Source organism: Passer montanus, unplaced genomic scaffold (assembly GCF_014805655.1).
Source record: "Passer montanus isolate IOZ18808 unplaced genomic scaffold, ASM1480565v1 scaffold43, whole genome shotgun sequence".
NCBI lineage: Eukaryota > Metazoa > Chordata > Aves > Passeriformes > Passeridae > Passer > Passer montanus.
This window is the reverse complement of record NW_024369151.1, coordinates 4,279,212-4,304,385: the sequence shown is the minus strand read 5'-3', so window position 1 is coordinate 4,304,385 and position 25,174 is coordinate 4,279,212. Positions and strand designations below refer to the sequence as shown.

Sequence of the window (25,174 nt, the reverse complement as noted above, 5' to 3'; positions counted from 1 at the left end):
GCCATCACTGCCAGAGGCAGTGCATTCATCAGTGGTTCATCTATCAAATCAGAACAAGCACCATTCTTCTCATTAACAGAGTTATGTAGAAATGGCACATTCCTCCTCTAGTTGTGTCTTCTCTTCATTTATTAAAATCCAAGTTTCACATGTTAAGGATGCAGGATGGAATTCCACCTTTTAAGACCTCTCACAATGCCAGCCTTATGTTAAGAATGAACTGGATTTTAATGTGTCTCACCTAGCACAAATTGAATTATTAGGTAAATAGTCCTTCTCAGCTGCACATCCTTTTCAGATGTGCTTTGTTACATTCAGGTCTCTGCCGATGTTTTATCAGTTCTTAACCACTTGTCTCCCAGATTCTCTGTGGTTTCATTTCAAAATCACCTGCTTTTGTCCCTTATTTTGTATGGTATTTTCACTCTCTATTTATATTCCCTGGATGAGACTCTGGGAGAGGAAAGAAGGCAGCGAGGATGGTTAATTCAAATTAACTTTCTTATTTGCTCTTTCCTCTGATTAATTCTCTTTACACAACCCCTTTCTCCTCCCCTTTTGCAAGGCCACTGGGAGCTGAAGAGGTCCAAGTAATATTTGTTTGTCCACTGCACCTACCTGCACACTGTGTTCTACTTGCAATCATCATCCATTCCTTCTAGAAGTCAGGTCAGACAGAGACTTGCACAAAGTGAGATCTCCTGTCGGGTGTGCATCATTCTAGAGGCACTGCTCACAGAGAGAACGTGCCTCAGGTGGGACAGACAGGCTGAATCCTTGGTGGCAAAGCTCTGCTGGCTAAAAAAATCTCCAAAATGTTGTCTACTCAATTCAGTGGAGCTGCTTTACTTGTCTGGTGGACTTGGCCTGGCTGTCTGAATAGAGGAGGAGGCTTCTGTGTGTCCCCCTGGGGTCCTGGTGAGGAAGGGTGGATTCCTCCAAGAGTGCTCTAGGTGTCGGACTTTTCTTTCTTTATGTGCAGTAGGTGACACCAGTTGCTCCTGTTAAGGTGGCCCTGCCTGGCAGCCTGAAATCTCCTTTTCTCTCTGCTGCAGGAGAGGAGGCCTTGACCATGTACATGGACAAAAGCCGCCTCGACAGAAAGTCAGGAAACGCCACCCAGAGCGTTGAAGCTTTGCACCAGCTCGCGTCCTCCTACTTTGTAGATCGTGATGGCACCATGAGGAGACTCCATGAGATCCAGATCTCTACCGGAGCAATCAAGGTACCTCATACTGCCTTAGGAAGCGGAAAAAGATTGTCTGCCTTTTGTGGATTCTCTAGGGGTGTGGGGCAGGACTTTGCCAGTCTGGTGTCTTCTTTGAGCACAAGTTGTTTTGTTCCCAGGTTAGGTTTTCTCTTATTCAGTTGAAGAATTGATTTCCCCAGGGTCACTAATGTCTGGAAAGAGGTGGGCATTCAGTGTGGTGGTTGTGTAGGACAGGAGACTTTCACTAAGTGTGACAGTGACTTCTGGAAGGGAGAGAGGGAGCAGAGGACCCAGATCAGTGATGGAGGTTGGAAGGGAAAGGCAGGTCTGTGAAATGAACACCTGTGCCACCTAGGAGTATTTGTCTCCTGGGGTGTAAGGCTGCCAAACATCTCTCAGCTGAATTTGCTACAAGAAATGGTGAAAAACTCAGTGTGGCATTACTGAGGCATCTGGAATGAAACGGACTGAGAGACAGCTTGGGGGTTGCAGCAGGAAGGAAGGGAAGCTGCTCAGAGAATACAAAACAGGGAAAATGGTTCTGCAAAGGCTGCCTTCTCTGAAAGCAATCATCCTACACTGGGCAGGGATTTTATTGTTGCTGAGTTCACTCCAGGGAAGGTGATGTGGATGGAGTCGTCATTGTTAGCCATTTCTGAAAGGTTTCAGCTCTCGTTATTGTTCTGTGCTGTCTCATGGCTGAGGCTGTTCCCTTCTGGATGGGAAATTGTATTGAGATATTGAAACAGTGACAGCAGATAATCACCCGTGGTGAATTCCAGAAGGGCAGGAAACCAACAGCAGCAGCACTGCAGGTCATCTGTGCCTTCATCCATCCTCAGCACAGGGCTGCTGTTCACATCTGTTGTGGGAGCACCAGGCACCACTGTGGGCTGGCAATCCATCTCTGTTTCTTGCTTTCCAATAAGAGAAGCCAGGGAATAATTCCTCTGCAGGCTTCTGATGTTCTCCAATGGAGATCCTGTGTGAGAAACATCAATCTGCAGGATCCCATTGCCAAGCGCAGAATAACCTGTGGTACCCTAAGGAAAGCACCCCCAATTCATTCTGATTTTTCAGCTTGAGACTGCACCAAACATTAGCAGGGTCTGTGCAGGGTGGGGCATTTTTTCCCAGCTAGGGAAGATGTGTTTTGGGTTATATCAGCTGGTGACAAGGAGTCCTTGAATTAAAAGATTTTAAAAGCCTGGGGAAGGTATGGTGCTGCAGTCCAAGGGAACATTCTCTCTTCTCTACATCCTCTGTAGGTAACAGAAACTCGGACCGGCCCCCTGGGCTGTAACAGCTACGACAATCTGGACTCTGTGAGTTCTGTCCTTCTGCAAAGCACTGAGAGCAAACTCCACCTGCAAGGTAGGGCCCAGGAACCAGGGAGGGGGTTGGAAATGGGAGAGGAGTGCCCTTTTTCTGAGCCTTTCCCCCTCTTCTCTTTTCTGTGATTCTGCTGTGTCTGGAAGTTCCCTGCAGCTTCTGGTGGTTTCACACGATGCTCAGTTGAGCAGAGCTAGGGCTGACCCCAATGAAGTGTCTGTCTCTGCCACTGAATTTTGATGGACTTCTGTGTATGATACAAACACCAACATAAAAAAAAAAGTGACCTCTTCCATCAGTATTGAAGGAGAATTCTGCCCACGTCTCTCTGTCCCTCCCAAACTGCTGATTTGTGTAAGAGGTTTGCAGATCAGCTTTCAGGACTCTCTAATGACCATAATCTTTGGGAAAAGTCACAGAGGTTTTATTTGGATTACTGAAGCCATGGCTTCAGTCCCAGATGGGGAGCTAGTCCAAAAGTCAACAGACAGAGGTCATGGCTGAATTAATAAATAAATACATGCTGGTTAGCAAGAAGTCAACTTCAGTAGAAGGAGGAAATTCACTGGGCATGTAATTCATGAAGGTTATTCCCAAGTTTTTGACAAAATAAGGAAATGTGGGATTTAATTGCTCATTTGCCCAGATGGTTTTATTTCTCAAATCCTTGTACTTGCACAAATTTTAATTTTTCAGATGAATGGGCTACATTGCATCTTCCGCTTTGAGTATAATTTGGCAAGTGCTGTTTTAATCTTTGGTTTCACAGAAACTGGGTTTCATTTACCAAGTAATGTTGTGGATATAATATTATTGTTGTTATTATTTGCCTTTAAAAATAATATGCAGGTTGTTTTCACTATGGCAGTGATTATCCAAATCACTGAGTTCTAGTTCTTACCTAATTAACAATAAGCAGTTTGAGAGGGTTTTACACTGTGATGATAGCTGCTGGTAATGAAAACCCAAGGATGACACATGAGATAAGTGGGGAAGCAGCTAAATCAGCAGGCAGCTTGGGTTATAGGCAGACAAGTGGGTAAATCAATAGACCTCTATTGGTTATCTGATCCATGAGAGAGGAGATAAACCAAGGGAGGGGGAAGGAGGTGGAGGAAGAGGGAAAAATTAGGAGAGAGAGGGGATGAGGCTGTGATTTCTGATGGGAGCAGACAGAGAACCTTGGGGGTCAACCACACGTGAATTTCATGGAGCTCCATGGCTGAACCCTGTGCAGGGAGAGACTGGGGCCAAGCCAAAGGAGACAGCGAGGGAAGGGAGGAGAGCAGGAGTTCTTCCTAATAGAACAAAGTGACCTTTAAAGCTCCACCTGAGTTTCCTACCTAATCTGGAGTGTGGTTCTTGGGATAATTACCCAGGATCCTTCCTCTGCTCTGAGGGGCCTCATTACGAATTAGTCACAGGGCTGCAGCAGGTAATGGATCGTGACCAAGTCCCCTCTGATCTGATTAGCAGCCGAGCATGAGCTGCTGACAGAAATCCATGTTCCTGCCTTTGTGTCACTCCAGCTCTGAGCCTGGCTCAATAAAAGAGCAGCTTCTTCGTGACAGGGAGAATTTCTCTGTCTGAACTTGCTGCTGCCCAGCCCTGGGACTTGGGGTTTCAAAGCTGTGCCTTTCAGGAGAGACAGTGGGTGGAATGTGGCACTGATTGCCCTGGTCTGGTTGGCAAGGTGGTGATCAGCCAAAGGCTGGACTCGAGATCTTGGCGGTCTTTTCTAATCTAAAATTCCATGAACCCACATAGGGTTTGGGCAGGTTGATTTCGGGGAGGAAGGTGCAGGGTGTCTGGTGCTGCACTTGTGATTACTGGGACAAAAAACAATCACTAATTTCTAAACCAGCATCCTTGTGGGCCCAGCATGCATGACATGTTCTGGAGTATGTATATGCAGGGCAGAGTGCCAGCAGCTCTACAGCAGCCTCTTGGGAAAGGGAGATTTGTGTTCCCTGGACAAGTGTCCTAGGAAGAAATTGGAAAATTGGACTGAAAAAAAGCAACACTTTGAAAAATTTCAGGAAATCCAAATTTCAGAGGCATATCCTGTTGTATCAATACTGTTATTGAGAGTATATGTCAATATTGGAGCATAGCACTATTTCAGTGATCTACAGCCCTTCTGTGCTGCTCTAAACTGTGCAAGAATAAACAGAAAATGTTGCATATCAGGTCATTTGCTACATCAATTATGGTCATATATTATAATACTATATATAATGCATGTTGTATGCAATACTTATATATTATTAAATATATTATATTTCAATATTTAATATTATATTGTTATGTATGTGTAAATACCCTCATATATTATACATCTATAACTACATAGAGAGATGTATTATATACCTGCATAGCATATATGATAGTATAACATTAGAATTTACATTACAATTACTATTAAAGCTTTTTCCAAGATGGAAAGAACAGTAATGGCAACACAAAACATTTCAACATTTCAGCTTTTCACTGCAGTGAAATGAGGGAGTATGAAAAAATACATTTAGAAAGTCAAAAGTGCTTTTGGAGTCAACATGCTCTCACAAAATGCTTCAATGGAACTGCATTTTCAACACAGAACTCTTCTGTGGAAAATGTCTCAAATAGCTCTAATTTAGAGCTGGGGAAATTTACCTCTTTTAATGCAGGAAGCCTTTTATATACAGTCTAAAGCCAAACATCTATCTCTAATAGATTTTTCTGGGTGAATTCAGGACATGTTCCCTTGTCAGATACTTCATATTCTGCCTGTAGTTATCTAAGATAAACCTATACCAAATCTGTGCTGCTCTTCATTTTTAAAGAAGAACTTCATGCTTTACAAAGTGGCAGAATCCCTCCTCTGATCAATAAATTATCTTCAAAACTAAGATTTTCAAGTCGGCAGCAAACTTTCCTTGTGCATCTGTTATCAGGTCCTGAGGCTGCTGTTGGGGATGAGCCCATTCCTTGTGCCCCCTGGTTTGGATTGAGGAATTCTCCCCATGGAAATGGTCCAATATGCCAGTTTTTAAGACCAGCTTGCCCCCCTTCTTGGCTGCTGACATGAGGTTGTTTCATCAGTAGACAGCAGAAAGATTGAATACATATATCTATCTATATCTATATCTGTCTCTATATCTATATCTATATCTGTCTCTATATCTATATCTATATCTGTCTCTATATCTATATCTATATCTATATCTGTATATGGGTTTTTTGGGAATGTTTGCAATATCCAAATACATTTCTTAGAGATCAACACAGCATTTGGGATATTTTATTAGGGTTGTGGCTGCTAGCAGGGCTTTCCCTGCTAGCACAAGCTGCTCAGTGGGGTTGTTATATTCCTTGGGATTATGGCTTTCCTGCTTTACAGGTAGCAACAGAAGCACCCAGAGCAGTGGTCTCAAAAGATTGATGCCACCTGTGCTTTACTGACAACCATAATCCACTGAATTCCAGCAATATTTAGTCCCTGGGCATGGGACAGAGCTACACATGAAAAACAGGATGCCAGGACTGGGTGAGGTGTTGCTGCTGGCACAGAGCTTGTAAAGTCTCTTGCTGAGATCTGATCAGAAATGCTCAGAACGGAAGCAAAAAAATTGATATGAATCTGCCCTTGTCTGGGGATGATGAGGAACCTGTGAATATTTATATGTATCTATTAAAACGTGTTTCTGTGGAAATAGGCACAGCTGTATTTCAGTAACAGTGGTTTCTTCCACAAGGAAATTCCTGGCTGGAAGATGTAAGTCACCTGTAATCCCAGCAGCCTGTTTAAAGTCAGGGGGTTGTGTTTGGAGTTGCACACTGGTGCTCCAGTGAGTGGCTGGATTTGGGTGTCACTTGTGCAAACACAGCTCTAAGTGTGGGCTTTTTGTCAAATGCTTCAGGCAACAGATGGGTTCCAGTAAAACTGCTTTTCTGATGAAGCTTTTATAAAAGTGCTTTGTTGAGTTGGTGCTAAGTGTACAGAGGTCTGATTGCCCCTTAAACATGATATTAGTTCTTACAAGAGGATGTTTTCCTGGAAATGTTGGGGTTTCTTTTCAGAAGCCATGAGTTTTATGGGCAAAAAGAGAGTATCCATGTGAAGCACTGCAGTAGTAAAACATGTTGTGTTTTGGAGATTACAGGGTATTCACACTTCTGTATCTGCTGGAATGCGCAGTGGATGTCCCTTGCAATGCGAGGTGCTTTCCTTGAAACTTCAGTTTCTTTTTTCACCCCTATTCCCTCCAGGGGAAAAAAAAAATAAATTAAGATCTCCAAAGCCAGGACCACTTGTATCTGGGACCAAACAGCTGGTTGTGCTTTATCCAAGTTAAAATTCAAAGAGAAACTGTGGAGAACTCAAGAGCCTGAGGTAATTTGATCATATTCAAAGAGCAAGAGCAGGTTGCTCCTCCATGAAGCAGAGTGGAAAATGTGTTCATGAGACTTGGACCATGAATGAAGAGTCAGTGCACATCAAGAAGTCCAGCTCTGCTCTCATGTGAGCTTGAAAGCTCAGTGAGTGCAGCTGCCTTCAGGCTCTCTGCTTCCCTTTGTGGATCAGTTCTCAAACAGTGCTGCACTCTCATTCCACCCTGAAGGAAAGTTTGGGATCCTGGCAGGTGGGGCCATCACTAATATCAGTGTGAGGATTTGACAAGGGACCATCCCTCAGTAGTGGTTGTTTCAGATAAATCACAGAATTCTAGAATGAGACTGGAAGGGACCTCAAAGCCCATCCCATTCCACCAGCCTGCCATGGGCAGGGACACCTTCCACTATCCCAGAGTGCTCCAAGCCATGTCCAGCCTGGCCTTGGACACTTTCAGGGATCCAGGGGCAGCCACAGCTGCTCTGGGAACCTGTGCCAGGGCATCCCCACCTTCACAGGGAAGCATTTCTTCCTAATGTAAAAGCTAAACCTCCTCTCTTTCAGTTTGAAGTCACTCCCCCTTGCCCTATCATTGCAATCCCTGGAAAAGACTGAGCTTCAGGACTTCCTGAAAACAGAAGGAAGAAATCTGAGCTTCTTGTTGAGACACATCTCAGAAAAGACCAAAGGGACCTCAAAATAATGATCCTCTGCAGGCCAGATTTGAGGTGTTTGCAGGGATGCTGTCCTGGTCAGCTCTTTGTGTGTTCCTTCCAGTCCCCAATAGCCATGCAGAAAAGGCAGCAGGATCTATGCAGGAACAGTGTCCCTGGACTGGAAATCCTTCCCTGTGCAAGTGCCACAAACACATTCCAGCTGGAGGGTGCTCCAAGCTCATCCTGGAGGCTGCCAGTGGGATCAGGCAGAGGAGCAGCTTGCTGCCACCAGGCACGGTGCTCACCCAGAGCAGGGGGAGAGGAAACAGGGCTCCCCGTGCCTTCCACAGCCTCCTGAGCCCCTAAACCTGCTCTTCCAGAGGGACCTCATTAAGGCTGAGGTGCTTCTCTGGATCCAAAAGCAAAAGGGTAATGGGGGTCCCAGGGTCACCACCTGCTGTTTTTCTCTTGTCTGAGGTGAACACAACCCATCAGAGATGGGCCTGCACTCCTGAAAGGGGTCACAACCCTTTTTGCCATTCCTGCACACTCTCATCCTCTGAATTATTGTCTGATTTCATTCCACTCCAGTGAGCTGTCAGCCATGGGTCTGGTAATGCAGGGCAGCAGAAACACAAACAGATGGGTAATTGACCCGCGTGCCTTCATTACCCCGCAGCTCAGCGCTGCCATAAACTCCTCGCGCTGCCACTCCAGCCCTGGCCTTTCCAAGGGGGGTCCCCTGAAAGGCTTGGAGTTATTGTCCCCTGCCTCGTGCTCCACAGACACTGACAGGGGCTGACAGGCAGGACTGGCCAGGTAGAAGCAAACAGCTGTGAATCCTCAGGGAGATCCGCAGGGAGTCTGGAGGAGGACAGGATGGAAAACCACGTACATCGTACGTGGGGCAAACACTAAAACTGTTATTTCATCCTCTGGTACCTGAGCAAGGGGGCACTTACACTGATGCCTGCACAGATGGATGCATACACAAACACTTGCCATGCAGAAAGGGACAAGGGGATAGATCTCCCTGCTAATGTAAGTCTGCCAAGCAACACTGAAATCATCGGCACTAAATCCATTTGCACTTTTATAGGATTTGGCAGGTAGCCTTCCTAGCAGAGAGCAAGCTGTGAAGGCTCAGGTGCCCAACTCCTGTATTTATGCTCTGGGAGCTGGGCACTTAACTCTGCAAGGGACTTTTATAAATCCCCTCTCGTGTTATTTTCCTTTCTTCTGTTTTCCGTTCCTTCTTATTTTCCCTTTCAGTGTGTACTTCCCTTTTTTCTGTGGAACCAGACCCACTTAGTATCTCTCAAAACAGGTCAGAACAGCAGAATGTTCATTGCTTCAGAACTAGCACTTGGTTTCAGAAGACAAAAACACCACGCCTGGGAATAAGGGAGGCTTTGCATTCAGGGTCTTGTACAGTGCTGGGGTCTGAGAATGGGATGAAAGGGTTTTGGGGAAGGGGAAGTTTCTTGCCACCCTTCTGCTGCAGAGAAGATGGGCTCTGTTCACAGCTAAATCACTACTTGCCCTGGAGGGATGCAATTTGTACCTTCCTTATTCATGACAGCTTTTAATTCTTCACTATAACTTTCTCAAACTTAATGAAATGGCTTGTAAAAAGAGGAAAAAATACCTGAAATAACTTATTTATTTATTTATTTATTTATTTATTTATTTTCATCCATAATCCTGTTGTTCTCTCTCCAGGTCTCCAGATCATCTTCCCTCAGTATTTACAAGAGAAGTTTGTCCAGTCTGCCTTGAGTTACATCATGTGCAATGGGGAGGGCGAGTACATCTGCAGGGACAGCCAGTGTGGCTGCCAGTGCTCCGAGGAGTTCCCTCAGTGCAACTGCCCCATCACCGACATCCAGATCATGGAGTACACCCTGGCAAACATGGCCAAGACCTGGACAGAAGCCTATAAAGATCTGGAGAATTCAGGTAATTGAGAAAAACCTTGCTTTTTCAATTTGTGGCAGGTCGTATCAGGTAAAAATCTTTTATTCCCTCAGTATAATGCTTAAATTTGGCTAAAAAATAGAGGATTTGAACCCAAACCCAAGATCTTAGTCTTGAGGGAATACTTGAGGATGTCCTTTTTCCTCTATTAAACACACAGACAGGAAACACACACCACACATGGAATTATGTGTACAGGGATATTTTCCATGGAAGTATATGTTTGGTTAAAAATCTGATTTTTCATACCAAACCATCTCCAAATCTGTCTTTTAATAGTTCTACGGAGAAACTTCCACAATACGAATGATGCAGAAATTGCATTTGAGAATTGCATGAATGCTTTGTTTTGCTTTGGTGAAAGCAATTCAGAGGGAGAAGAGCACACAGGCATGACACCTCCTTTGAGACAGGGAGAAGGGAAATGACTCCTCTGTCCTTCAGGGAAATGTGTTCTGCTGGGAACATTTCTCTGTTCCACTTTCTCCCCAGGTGAGGCTGGGGGTGTCAGTGGAGTTTGTTCTGTGTTGGTGATGGTAGTGGGAGTAGGTTACCTGTAGTAGGTGTGTTGTACTCACAGGATACACACTCCTGAGGGTTTGTGGTAGGAAAGAGCAACACATTCAGGGAATTCTCTCCTTTAGCAAGTGACCTGCCTGCCCTGAAACCACACAGGCACCAAGCAGAACTTCATCAGGAACCTGTGCTGACTCTCATCTTTCAGTCTTCGCCAGCCACTTTCCAACACATTTTCTTCAATGATTACTGTCACAACTGCCCAGATCTCCATTTCAGGAAGAAAACTGTGAGAAAAGGACCACCGAGCTCAATTCAAGACAAATCCTTCTTAAGTTTTCTTTCTTTCTTCATGTTAAAAGTCACCTTAATCCCTTTAAAGGCTGAAATGCAGTAGCCTGTGATGTTTCCTCAAAGGGCTGTTGAGGATTTGCTTCATACTTCAACACGTGGTCCCTGTTGGTGTTTGTGCTGCTGCACAGATCCTTATGTCCCACTCATGCTGTCACCCTGGTGCTCCAGCAGCCTGGGTGGGAGTTAATGGCCCGAGGCTAATGACCACCCTGACCAGATCCCCACAGGTACCCTGGGCAGCCACAGGGCCGGGCAGTCCCAGGAACAGAACACCAGCCAGCAAGGTCAGATGTTTTCTCTGAGTTTCCATGGGTTCATGGATGGGTGAGTAACACCAGGGCAAACCAGAAATGTGGATTTCAGGAGCTTTTGCCAGCTCAGTATACACAAGTTTATAAGGATTACTGGCAGTGCCTGCCAGCACAGCTCTGCCACTGGTTATGTGTTAGCAGTTGTTAGTTCTGGCACAGCATCTTCACACAAGGTGCTCAGGAGCCACAGGTTGGTCTTATCAAACCCTTTCCCATCCCAGGGGATCTAACCCAGCACTGATGGGAACATTTCTCTGTTCCACTTTCTCCCCAGGTGAGGCTGGGGGTGTCAGTGGAGTTTGTTCTGTGTTGGCGATGGTAGTGGGAGTAGAATATCCATAGTAGGTGTGTTGTACTCACAGGAAGGTGGGAACCCTGTGGAGAGGGGGGTTCCAGTCCCACATTCTGTCCTTACTGCACTCAATCTAAGCACAGGTCAGGGTAGATAATTATATTCAGGCTCCCTCCCCTTGAGATTTGAATGGGGGAAGGTGTTTTTCATTTGCCATGTTGAAGTGACATATTGCAGTGCAATTTCTGCCATATTCCACCCAGGGCTGGAGGCTTTTCAGGGCTAGATGGAGTGATTATCTTTATGTCTAAAGCTGCTGCATCTGATTCATCACTTTGATGCATCATGCGTGAACTTATCCTTTGAGATAGAAGTTGCTATCACAAAAGACTGCAGTATTAGTGTTTTGCTTCTTTGTTTTAATAAATATTCCCAATAACTAGAGGATTTTCTTCATTATGAACAGCAGAGGAGAAATCTCTGATGACATCTGAAGGCTTTTCCAATAAAGTGGACTGAAAGGCACAGGAGTGCTCTGAAAGCAAATACCATTTTGCACAGGAAGCCACTGAAAGCCCAAAACATTTGTATTCTGCTTCTGGTCTGTGTTGGATCCTCTGTTAATTTGAAAAAAATTGTGCAGGGCAAATCAAGAGTTGCTGTGATTTGGAATAGTGTCTTCAAAGTCAAGGAGGCTGCAGTGAACTGAAGCTGCTTTGAATCAGCTCAGGAGATTTTTTAGTCCTATGCTTCACTGCTTGTGGGTAAATTGAGAAAAATAACACTGCCTTATTCTCGGCATTTTAGAATGGCTGGTCAAAAAATTCAGTGATTGTGGATTAAAAACAATGCCAACTTTTAATTAAGTCATTTGGTGGAGTTAATTTGTTTGTTTATTCAAGACTATTACTTTCTGATGTAAATGGGATTTATTTTTTTTTTTAACACTGGCAAAGGAAAATTTGATCTGTGAAAGAGATGTCTGACCTGTCAATTCCCCGTGGTGCTACTTGTGATGCTGAGTCACTGCCTTAGGGATGGGGTGACTCAGCAGAAAGAGGGGCCAAGCTGCATCACGGGAGGTGTAGTTCCAGCCATCAGCAAGGTTTGCTGTGCAGAGGAATAAAATAACCACAAATGCAAACAGACTTGTTAATTAATTGGAAATTCTCAGGGTTAAAAATGAAGTATTCCCAGAAACAGGGAACATCCCCATCCATACTACTGGTTTCCAGGCAGAGTTATAAATAAATATAAATAATGAAGAAACCATGTTGGTTTTAAAGTACTTTTCTTTTTCTTCATCACCCTAATTTTAAACAATCCCATCCAGCTTTTGTTTTGCCAGATTTGCTTCTCATTTGTTTTTCCCCCAGCGTTGCACTGCGGTAGCAAAATGTGCACACTGCACCGAAATTCCTGTCTCGATGAAAAATGTACCACATTCATCATCACAGGGAAAAGAGCCTGGGCTCCTGCACAAAAAGGCTTTTGAGGAAATTGATTTATAAGGGGCGGGAAGCAAATGCAAGGCTTTTACTGCTGAAAGGTACCCGGAGTAATCAGCATGGTCAACAGAAGCAATTATACCTGATGGTGGTTTCAGAGGCCCACGGAAAAGAACAGAGTCAGGTTTGGGGAGAAGGGCACTGGCAGCAGCACTAAAAAACAGAGTGGAAACCTGAGAGATGACTAAAAAAAAAAGTCTTGGTTATCTCTGGGGAAGAAAGGAGACAAGCAGATGTCCCACGGATGTTGGTAGTGCAGAGATGATGATTATTTTGATGAGGAGCTTGGTTACACCATGTGATGAGTAGGATGTGAACATCCACTTAACATCCATGTCAGGATGGGACTGACTAATGTACAGATATCCTTTGTTAGGCAGTGAGCATGAACTGCAAGTTGATGAATAATAGGAAATCTGTTATGCAAATATCTTTAACTTTGTACTATAGGATTTAAATTATCTGATTTTTTTCCATTAATTCTATGGATTATTTCTTTTTTTATTTGAAAAGATGTCACCCTTTACAAGCTCTCAATTTCCTTCTGAAAATAGGATGAAGGAATTAAAAAAGATTGGGAAAGGATCAGAAATAATGTAGACAATGTAGAGGGAAAGATGGCTATGCTTCTTGTTGACTTGTTTGGGAAGTTTATGGCAGGGTCTTAGTCCAGCTTCCCTCTAGAAGCAGGACCACAGCCAGCACTGGGTCAGGTCAGCCTTGGTTTTGTCTAGCAGAGTCTAAAATGAGAGATTTTTATACATCTCTGATCATGTTCCAGCACTGCATTACCTCCAAGTGACAGAGTTTTTCAGTAAATTATTTTAATTTCTCAAGCTGCAAACTGTGTATTGCTGTTTGTTATGGAAACTGTCTCTCAAAAGAGGAGTTTTGCTCATATCTGTGAGTACCTTTTGCTGTAATTAAATATACCTTGGCCTCCTCTTTACCAAATGACACCAGTGAAGCTCCCCACACCTGACTTTGCAGAACTTGTGCTCAGAGCACCTCGGTGTCCCTCAGCTCTGCCCTCCCAGTCTCTGTTCATCCCTTTTAGGTGGGTACCCCAGGTGTAGCAGTGCTAAGAAAAGGTGAATATCAACTTCCCCAACCAGGATTCAGCCCAGTATGAAGGTTTTTTTTCCAGTGAGAACAGGATATTGACCCACCTCAGCCCCCAGGACCTTCCTCAGCTGATTGTGCCCAAGCCTGTGCTGACACCTGGGGTTTTTCTCTCCTGGTATAAAACATTGCTCTTGTCGTTATTGCATTTGATGGAGTTCTTATCGTCCCACTCATTGCATTTCACAAGGTCTCAGTGTGTCAAATATGGTTTTCTAGCATCAAAAATTGAGTTATTTTCCCCTGAGAAAGTTGGAACCATCTGGTTTTTCCTCATCTGAGGATGTCCCAGCAGGGTAATCAGAGTCTGAGCAAACCACCTTCCTCCGGTAGGAAGGAGGGGCTGATCAGAAACAGTATCAGAATTTCTGATTGTGATGAAAAAAATCCCCTCAAACAAACCCTGCATAACGGTGGGTTTTTTTCATTATCAAACAAAATAAAATGGAAATAAAGTGATCAAAAAACAACAAATAGAAACACTAAACAATATATTTTTCGATCAATTGGATTTGTTCTCTTTGGCTAAAATTGACACCTTTTGTTCTCACCCGAGCCCTGCAAACTATTTTATTTTCCTCATTACAAAATGCAACTCATTTAACTTCAAATGGAGTAAAATGAGAGGTAAGAATCAGAATGCTCTTTTAAAAAATGCAAGAGCAGGACATTTTAACAGCATCCAAACCTTTCCTCTGGGGAATTTTTAAAGCTTTGTTTTCCCCCTTTTTTTTAATTACACAGCAAAATGCTTTGCCTTCAACAACAAACAGCATTTCAGGACCAGCTGAAAAACACTGCAAATGAGAACTCTTTAACTGAAAATTATTACAACTCCCAGCTTTTTGTTTATAACCCTTAGACTATCACCTCATGTTCCAGGGAATTTCTGTGTTGGGTTTTTTTTTTTTTTCTCCATGTACATTTTAACCGTGTTGTTTCACCTTGATATTCACTATAGGGGTTTTTTTTTCTCTTATATGGGAGCAGCAACAGCCATGGAATTAGTGGCTTCCTGGGGCAGAGTGACAGAGCAGTGAGTTAATGGACATCACCTTCCCTGGCAGGGCTGATGGCCTCGTCATCTCTGCTCTTTCTCCACCCTGCTAATAAAACCTTTGTCACAGCTCGGAAACCTCCGTATTTCTCCTCATTTCTTGTGTGTGTTCCAGATGAGTTTAAATCTTTCATGAAAAGGCTACCTAGCAACCACTTCCTGACCATTGGGAGCATCCACCAGCACTGGGGGAACGACTGGGACCTGCAGAACCGCTACAAGCTGCTGCAGAGCTCGCTGGAAGCCCAGCGCCAGAAGATCCAGCGCACCGCCCGCAAACTCTTTGGCCTCAGTGTCCGGTGTCGGCACAATCCTAACCACCAGCTGCCTAGGGAAAGGTACCTCCATCCTTCCTCAGGCGTGGGGGAGCTGGGCTGAGGGGCTGGTGGAGCTGAGCTTGGGCTTGGGCCTAATCCCAGCAGGCTGTGTTCGGATGTAGGGGGTGTTGGCGTGGATATTTGGGGAAAAGGATAAAATCTGGGAGTGGGCGGAAATTCCTGGAGGTCTAAGTAACTTTTGTCACATTCCTGACTACATTCGTATATCCCTTCTGTGTGGTTTTACCTACTCGGGGGAAAGGGCATAACTTATTCTTTAAGTTCTGCAAGAATATGTTTAGTCTGTTCTGCAGACTAAGCTGCTTTTTTTGTGGTTTTCCCTCAAGATCCAGAGCTGAGCTTTCAGCCTCTGCTTGCAGTTAAAAGAGACGTGGAGCACAAGGTGCTTCAGCCCATTTTTGCATTGTGCTCCTCAATATCTCTAGAGGGAAAGGAGAAGCTTTAGTTTCACTTGGAATATATCACATTTTTGCTGTGAGATGCAGTGTGAACCTGTAAAACCCCACTGAGCAGAAGTCTTGCAAGGTTATTACAGGTGGAGAGAGCAGATTTTCCATTACTGCTACAGCAATTATTGATATCTAATAATCCCCTCCTGCTCCTTTCAGCCCTAACCCATAGCTGAGTTGCTTCAAGTAATTTTTAGAGACTTAACATTTCTGAATTTTCATAAACATCTCTTGCTGTCTTTTTCTACATTGTCTGGACTGAAACAATATGGAAAATCTTGGGGGAAAAAAAGAGTCTGAGTGTCTTTTCTTCCATGCTTCTCTTGGAAAGGTCAGGCCAAGGTAATATTTGAAAAGAAACTGTTTGTCCACTTCCTTCATTACCTAAATATTCTGTTTCAAGACAAAATTGACAGACTGACTGCTGTCTATATCTCTTGTCCAGCTCCCTGGCTGCTGAACATGCTGACTTTTCATTTCATCACTGTGCAGCTCAGAAAACTCTTCCAGGGCTTAACACCTCTTTAATTACCAAGAAATCTCATGTTTCTAGACAAAAATGTGATGGACTTACTAGGGATGAGGAGAAATATCTATTAAATGTAAGAGATTATGAAATAAAGTCTTTGGAGAGCTTCCTAAACCTGGCCCATCCCTGCCAAGTGGCTGAGCTGTTCTGACCAGGCTGAGTGCTGGAGGAGCCACAGGCATGTCCAAGGTGGAATTTTTAGTTGTTTTTGAATTTTTAACAACAACAACAACAACAAAGTGAAGCAGCAGCGAGGAAATCTCCATCCAACCATGTTACTCCAAAAGATTCAGACAAATATGTCTTCAGCATTTATCATCTATTTTAAAAACCCAGCCAAGCAGAAAGGGAGCCTCCAACTACTACAATGAAATGTGGGGGAAGGAGGGTGGAATGGATGATGGCAGATGGGTTTTTAACTGACTGATGTGCTTGATTTGTTTAAGTCAACATCAGCAGGCATATTATAATTTCTTTTCTTGTTTGTCATTCTGCATCTGCAGCTAGGCAGGGGAGCAGTGTGGTACGAGATGTGTAGTGGAAGAGGTGCAGCCCATCTTTCCTCACAGAGCTGGGAAATACTCTCGTTTTCTAATTGTTGCTGTACAGAATGACAGAGGCTTAGCAAGAATGCCAGTGGCTTTGAAATGATGGCATGGTTCTATTAAGAGCAAGCCTCTCTCTCTTTAATACACATAATTGTAAGCCTGCATTATACATTCAAAGGCAATGTAAAAAAAAAAAAAAAAAAAAAAAAAAAGATATTGCAGTTGATTGTCCTCAGGGAAAGGAAAAGGTGGTGTTTCCAAAAGGAATATAAGAAAGGAAGAGTAGGGATTCTGGCAATTAGGCTGATTCTCCATGACCCTTTGCAATGGCTAAGGAGACAGAAATACAAATATCTATACATCTACACATCTATATATTATCTATATAAATATAGATAAATATATAGATATATCAATATATAAATATATAGGTATAGAGATATAGATACTGATCTATTTGTTCTGTACTTATTTTGTCAAAATCCAAGAAAGTTTACAGGTTTAAAACAGAGGAAAGTCTGCTGGTTTAAAAAGGAGACCACTCCTCAGTTAATAAAACTTTGATGTAGAATGATCACCTGTGGTTTTATTTTAAAGCACTGGATGTAAAATAGAAATAACATCCAATGGAGAGAGGGGTTATACATGTTCTGGCTTGCAGCCAAAATACATCTCACAGCTGCTGAGGAAAAAAATAGCATTTTTTACTGCACTGTTCCATACAGAAAACCCAACAGTACCCCCAGAGCAGCTAGTGCTGGTTGGAAAGTGAAAAGTGAGTTTACAAAGGAAATTATTTAAGTCCCTGCCTTTTTTCCTGCAAATAAAAACCAAAAATCTGTCTGGCTCCCTGTTCCCAGCATTGCCAGGGAACCACATGTCCAGCGAGCAACAGTCAGAAAACACTGCAAAGTAATTCTCACTCAGAGCTTGGCCTGCAGGTCATATTTATTTTCACTTTAGAATCATGGAATTATTGAGGTTGGACAAGATCTCCAAGCTCAGTGAGTCCAACCTGGGCTTGATCCCCATTTTGTTGCCCCAGCCACAGCAGTGAGTGCCACATGCAGGCATTCCTTGGACATCTCCAGGGGTGGGGATTCCCACCACCTCCCTGGGAATATTTTAAATGAAGGTCAGTGGCTACTCTGGTACTGGTTTCCAGCTGTTCAACAGTGGATCTTTCCAGCATCCTCCTGCTCTGACACCTCTTAGGTACAACGCCATGAGAGGGGTGTGTTTTAAAAAGTTACCTCCTGTCAGCTGAAGGGCTTTGGCTATTCCTGGGTATATTCTTAACCTGTTCCTGTTGCAAGAAAAAATGGGGTAATTTATGCCACTTCACTTCTCTCTCACACTTCCCATTGTCATGTTTGTAGCTGATGCCCAGCTCTGCCCTGGATTCTGCATTTGTATTTAATTACATCCTTTATTGCCATCAGCAGATGGTGGGTAGTCTCTTGTTTCATTTTCTTGGGTTTTTTTAGTCCTACTTGTGTCTTTGCTGAAAGCTAAGACACACACACACACACAAAAACAAACAACCTCCACAAATCCATCCTCCACAAAGTTCATCTGGGGAACAGGAAATTTACTGGTGTCCATTGCAAGATATCAGCAGAGGTTTCTTTCCCATTTTTTTTTCTGCTGGCTGTTAGTATAAAGAAGGACAGAACTATCCAGTCTTTTTTTTTAAGAGAGAACACACCCAAAATGGACAGAATGTGATCATCTGACTCTAATTTACTCCATTCCTGTGGTGGTCCTTGGTCCAGCAACTCAGGGCATTATCAACACTTAAAACCTGTGTAAAACATCAATCCAGCACTGCACAAATCCAGGTGCATTTAACTGGCTTTCCAAACAGGAAGCACAAAGATTCAGATGGGTGAAAATATATTTGTATTGCTCAAAAGTGAGCAAAAATTCACCTGTGAGCAGAAGACAGCCTCAACCCCCTGGGATGTTTTGGAAATGCTTGTTGCTGTCAGCTTGTGGCTGTGTTTTACAGCCACATGCACTGTGCTGTCCCCTCCCCTCTGAGGCAGAGCTGTCCCAGGAATTCAGAGGAGCCCTGTGCACTTTTTGAGGGACCAGAGCTGCCACTGTCTCCCTCTGTGGCAGATATTTATGGAGGTCACTGCCTTGCTCCCAAGCTCCCCAGCCAACCTTGTCCTTTCCATCAACAGAAGAGCTCCTCTTGGCTGGGAACAGGGGGAAGAGACCCTGGGAGCCCTTTACCACAGGAAGAATGTGAAAATTGTCTGTTCACATATACAACACTTCAGAAGTTTTCTTCTAATGCCCTTCCATTTTTCCTTACCCTGTTTTTCCCTTCTTTTTACTCCTTTTCTTCCTGCTTTTCATTTCTGCCTGCTCTCTTTCAGTGGTTGCTGTTGCAGTTTTTCCCTTTCTCCACCCATTACTCCTGCCCACCATGTTTCTCTCTCATTTTTCCTTTTACCTGCACATTTTCCTTTCTTTCTTTCCCAACCTTTCTGCTTCTGCTCCTTGATTATTTCTTTCCTTCCAGTGCTTTCCTCTGTTTTACACTCTCATCGCTCCCCTCACTCCCTCCCCCTAATCATCTTGCTGTTCTTTGCTGCTGTATCATTTAATGCCTTCTTTGATACAGCCTACAGCTTAATGATTATTCGGAGGTCAGGCGATGCAGGTGCCATGAATTTCACTAATCCAGCTCTGAGAGCCTCTGTCCATAATCACTCCTCCTGTTCTACAGGGGCTGAATCCTAATTTGTCATTAGCCAGTCCTCTCACTGCAGCACTACCAAGAACTTTTTGCCCAGAGGAGACAATGAAGTATTCATTAGCCAGGGGGGAGGTGGAGGGGAGGGAGCAGCGGCTGCACACAGGGTTCTGCTGAGGGCTGCTGAGAAAGGAGTTGCTGTACCCAGCTTTCCTGGGGCAGTGGGAAGGGGGGAAAGGGGGAAACAAGGCAACATGGCAAGTGGGTTGTGCAAAAAGTGAATGTGGGTTGCGGTGTCATTTTCTAGGAGTCGTTCCAGGGCTGCAGGATGTGGGGTTGAAAGTGCTGATCCAGTAGCTGTGGGAGTGGTGGGGCTCAGGGGTGGGTGAGTGGGGCTGATTTTAAGGGAGAGACTTCAAGAGGTGATTAATTAGCAGAAGACTTTTGGGGATTTTAAGGAGGAATAGTTTTAGCAGCTTTGTCTCTGTGCATCCTGGCTTCCACCCTCTTTTCTACTGTTCTGAGGTCTGCACCATAAGCAGAGGTTGCTGTTTGCTTTGCCTTGTCCTATTATGGGTCTGTTTTTTAGTGGGTGGGGCCAATTACCAATGACCCGAAGAGCAGTTTTCTCCTGCTAGCCTGGGAGTTCTGCTGCCCTTGTGATGTCCTGATAGGCCACTCTGGTATGGCTTTATCAGCTCCATTCCCATGTCACTGTGGCCCTGCTGGGATCCTTGGCAGGACACAGTGCCTGCCTTGGTTCCTAGTGCAGAGTGAAGAGAGAGCGCTCAGGTGAGCATTTCTACCTGGTAGCAATTTCTTGGAAGGATTTTGCTCATCACCAAAGGAGTAAACAGCAGATGAAAAATTCAGTCTAGAAATAGATTGGAATAGCTCCCAGAAGCCACGGCAGGGCATCGATGTTCTGAGAGCTCTGCCCTGAAAGCACTGTAGCTCCAGCAAGATGCCAACACCAAGTCCCTGTGAGGCCTTACAGTGCTAATTCTTCCTTCTCCTCACCTGCAGGACGATACAGGAATGGCTTACCCGAGTCCAGTCCCTGCTCTACTGCAATGAGAACGGGTTCTGGGGGACGTTTCTGGAAAGCCAACGGAGCTGCGTTTGCCACGGTGGCACCAGTCTGTGCCAGCGCCCCATCCCCTGCATCATTGGGGGCAACAACAGCTGTGCCATGTGCAGCCTTGCCAACATCTCCCTCTGCGGCTCGTGCAACAAGGGCTACAAGCTTTACCGAGGCCGCTGCGAGCCCCAGAACGTGGACTCGGAGCGGAGTGAGCAGTTCATCAGCTTTGAGACGGACTTGGACTTCCAGGACCTGGAGCTGAAGTACCTGCTGCAGAAGATGGACTCCCGCCTGTACGTGCACACCACTTTCATCAGCAACGAGATCCGCCTGGACACCTTCTTCGACCCGCGGTGGCGCAAGCGCATGTCCCTCACCTTGAAGAGCAACAAGAACCGGATGGACTTCATCCACATGGTGATCGGGATCTCCATGCGCATCTGCCAGATGCGCAACAGCAGCCTGGACCCCATGTTCTTTGTCTACGTCAACCCGTTCAGCGGGAGCCACTCGGAGGGCTGGAACATGCCTTTCGGGGAGTACGGCTACCCGCGCTGGGAGAAAATCCGCCTCCAAAACAGCCAGTGCTACAACTGGACCCTGCTGCTGGGCAACCGGTGGAAAACCTTTTTTGAGACCGTCCACATCTACCTACGCAGCCGGACTCGGCTGCCCTCCCTCCTGCGCAACGAGACTGGCCAAGGGCCCGTGGACCTTTCCGACCCCACCAAGCGCCAGTTCTACATCAAGATCTCAGACGTGCAGGTCTACGGCTACAGCCTGCGCTTCAACGCGGACCTCCTGCGCAGCGCGGTGCAGCAGGTCAACCAGTCCTACACGCAGGGCGGGCAGTTCTACTCCTCCTCCTCCGTCATGCTCTTGCTGCTGGATATTCGGGACCGAATCAACCGCCTGGCGCCTCCGGTGGCCCCGGGGAAGCCCCAGCTGGATCTGTTCTCTTGTATGCTCAAGCACCGCCTGAAGCTCACCAACAGTGAGATCATCCGAGTGAACCACGCCCTGGACCTGTACAACACCGAGATCCTCAAACAGTCCGACCAGATGACAGCCAAACTCTGCTAACCCTGGACTGAGCAATGGACACTTTGGTGATTGATCCTTTTGCTGTATAAAAAAAGAGAAAAATAAAACAAACAAAAAAAAAACCAAAAAAAAGAAAAAAAAAAGAAAAAGAGAAAGAGAAAAAAAAGTAAAAAGGCAGAAGTAAAAGTGGGGGGAAAGAAAAGGGGAAAAATAAGATTTGTAAAATGTAATTAATATACAAAAGAGGAAAAAAAAAGAGGAAATTCTTCATTTGTTGAAAACTAAACCCGTTCTAGCAGCTGTATAAGACTGTCAGGCATGTTTGTTATTTCTATAATCCGTCATAAAAGGGTAACACCGTACTCTCTCTTGACCTTGGGGGTGTTGCTTGCGAGTCCTCAGGGGCAGCAGAGGAAATAAAGGGAGGAACAGAGAGAGGGGCAGACTTCTGTACTGAACTGTCAAGTTTTCTGCTATGCAGGTGCCAAGACAAAGAGACATACAAAAAAAAAAAATCTAAGCAAACAAGCAAACAAACAAGAATTATATGTCAATGTAAAAGAGCTACCATTATTCCTATAGTGGGAGTAAGTGGTTAAAGATAAAAGATATTTCTTCTGTTGAGATTTATGCCAGCTTTATGTTGAGTTATTCCCGCAGCCTGTGCTGAGCTTTGCTGGAGGACAGGAGGGGATGGCAGCCCTTACAGAGTCAAACTGATGCCTCCTTGATGAGACCACACAGAAAAGGTGGAGGGTGGGTGTAGGGCTCAGGTGTCCTCACTTCGGGATTTCCATCTTGGAAGACATTTCACCAGAGGTAGAGGCTCAGCAGACGCTGGAAAATGGGATGTTGGGTTGTTTATCTTGACCTGCAGTTTGTGCCCCACACTGGGCTGGTGCTGCCTTCAGTGGTGCCAGAGAAGGAGCAGCCCCTGTAAATCTTCACTCACTAATTTTTCAGGCCCTTCTACATATTCCTAAAGCAGAGAAAGCCAAAATCACAAAGGCAAAGCTGAGTTTGTCTTTCTGCCTCAGGTGCTGGGTTTTCCAGTAGCACTGGGTAACCCTCATCACCACAAAAACTAAAGCACAATGCAAGGGAATACATTTCCAAGGAAACCTGGAGACACTGAAGGGTACATAGGTCATTTTTGTTCACTGGGAAAGGAAAAAAATACTTTTTACTTTCTTATGTTTCTGTGGCTGTGAATAATATCCTTGTCTCACTTACACTTTGTCCACAAAAAAAAAAAATACAGCAAATATATGAGAACATTTTATTAAAATATATGCAAAATTATAAAAGGGAGGGGTGGGAGGGAAGAGCACAACAACCAAACCTATCCTGAATTTGCAAGGATAAAGCCAAATTAAAAAGAATTGAGTTATCAAAAAAATACTAAAATAACCAAAAGGTGGGTAAAATTTTTTGAATGTGTGGGGACATGTGTTTGGATTTAAACAAAAGTAGGATGTTGAATGGAGTGTGTGAATGAAGGATCATCTGAACTGGGTGATGAAGTCTGAACACTGTGGGAGGTGAGTAGTGAGGTGTTTCTCTTAATTTCACTGGGTTTTTTTAGTTGAAATTGATTGAGAAGTGCTAGTGAGAGACTGGAATTCCTGCCCTCCAGAAAGGGAAAAATAAATCTCTGATCCTGATGGCTTCCAGAGGTGGAGAAGAATTCTGGGGAAAACAGGTCTGAGCAAGGGGCACAGTCCTGATCCAAAGATCAAGATTCAGGTCTGGCTCAAGACTTAACATGTTGATTCAATTGAGTTCAACATAGTCTTGTAGAAATTTTGACTTTATTTGAAGACTTTGGCTGAGATTTTGAGAGTAACATCAGTTAATGCATTGTAGTCTTGGTCATGTGACACCAGGGGCTTGGGCAATTGAGGCTGGTTTCAGGTTTAATTTTTGTGATTTAGGTTCTTCTCATCCAAATTTCCTGAGAAGGAACTGGATACCTTAAGGAAAATATACATTCAATCAACTCTCCTGCTGAGATACCAACTGAGGGCATAAGAAAAGCAATTTGGGTAATCAGTTAAACCCCAAAAAGGGGGATTAGTCACCAAAGTCTGTCTATCCAAGAATGGGTATCAGAAGAAGAGCTGGGTGAATTAAACAGCGAGGATGCTTTTAGGGATATTTCCTTTAGTAGTAGCTTTTTTTTTCCCTACCTTGTATCAAGATCTCTCTTTCACCTGGTCAGTCCACACAAGAGGCCTTGGGCTACCCATTTTTCCCAGTGTTTGTTTTCCATTTGCTTGGTCTTTGCTTTGTGTAGCAGAAAATCATATTAGACCTCACCATTCCAAGAGTGTTCTTTATAGATGTGACATTTCTGCCTCAGCTTTCTGATAAGAGAACATTTGGCAGCAATCATATGCATGGAGGTGAGTTTTTAAGCAAATAGTAGAGAGTATTCATGGGAAATGAATGTCAAATTTGTAATTATCAGTAGAAATAATGTTCCTGACAGTTACATCCATCTAAGCAGGGAATAGAAATGTACTGTTTAAATTACATGTATGACCCAAAGAGCTGACACTTGAAAGAACTATGGTTATAGCTCTAAAAATACTGACTGCTGCCTGAGCTGCAGCCTGCATGCAATGATGGGATTTGCTCATGGCTGGGAATAGTGACCGTGCCAACACGGAGTGAAATTAATTCGATAAATTCTTTCCTTTGAGATAAGAATCCAGGTCTAGTGAGTAGAAGCCAAAGAAGCTGCAATTAAATCTCAGATCTCGTGGGTAACTGGCAGCACATTGCCTAAACCTCTCCTGGTGTTTGTGGCACTGGTAGGGATCAAATCAATTGCCCTCGTGTATCTTTAATGATGCCTTGGGATGAGCAGCCCCAGCATTTACTTCCTTCAGCAATGGGGGCAACTCCATAAACCTTAAGCAATGTTTTGGGTGCCAACACAACATGAAATCCTGGCTGGATTTAAAACCAAGTGGATGGCATGGAGCTGAGAGAGGCACGTGAGGTAACATTCCCATGGCTGGGAAAGGGGAAGCAGTGCAGGGAGAGGGAAGGAATTTTGGCACAGACATGCTGTCAGCATATGGAACTCACCTTGGGAGTACCTGATGGTGCACCTGGAAATGATGGCACACCAACACCACAAAGTGGAGCCATGTTCCAACATGGCTACATCAAATTTTGTGAAGGAACACAGCAAAAATGTCAAGAAGAAACTCCCCTGTCCCTCAAGGTAGGGAAGATGAAGTTATTTGGCAGCTGTACCACCATTTTAGGCTCACTGAGAAAATGGAAAATAACCTAAACAAGCCAATCAAATGTGGATGATTGCTTTTGATGCTAGGAAATAAATTAAACAGGGCACATGCTCTGCTTCCACTGCTCAGTCCCAAAAGCCCTTCCCCAGGCAAGGGGCAGTCTGTGACAGCCAGATCCAGAAACATCCCTCAGGTTTGGTTTAGGGAATTTGTTCTGCAGGCAATAGGAGATGTGGAGGCATCTGACATCTGTCTCAGCAAGAGAAAGCAGTTCAAACCCCAGAGAGGCCATGCCAGTGCTCCTGTGGGGTTAATGGGCTCCTGAGGAAATGATGGTCATAAAAATGTGTTTGACAAGACAATGACTGGAATGCAGGGCAATTAGCAGAGCAGAACTAGGTGGGACCCAGAGAACCCCTTCACCGTAAAGCTTGACCCACTAACCTGCTTGATCAGTGGGCATTGTTGTAGAGTTTAATGATAAAAGGGATGTTCATACTCTCGA

At 44.5% G+C, this 25,174-nt stretch overlaps 1 protein-coding gene across 2 annotated transcripts in view; it reads left to right on the top strand.

Annotated features, from left to right (window-relative positions):
* The window catches only part of BRINP1 (BMP/retinoic acid inducible neural specific 1), an 89,708-nt gene extending 67,027 nt beyond the window's left edge, over positions 1 to 22,681 (top strand). For both annotated transcript variants that reach the window (XM_039720305.1, XM_039720307.1), the window contains exons 4-8: positions 1,056 to 1,225; positions 2,479 to 2,584; positions 9,296 to 9,532; positions 14,826 to 15,048; positions 20,308 to 22,681. In XM_039720305.1, coding sequence (XP_039576239.1) covers positions 1,056 to 1,225; positions 2,479 to 2,584; positions 9,296 to 9,532; positions 14,826 to 15,048; positions 20,308 to 21,448 — 1,877 coding nt within the window. In that variant the 3' untranslated portion in view covers positions 21,449 to 22,681. The remainder of the gene's footprint in view (positions 1 to 1,055; positions 1,226 to 2,478; positions 2,585 to 9,295; positions 9,533 to 14,825; positions 15,049 to 20,307) is intronic.
* Positions 22,682 to 25,174: the final 2,493 nt, after the last annotated feature.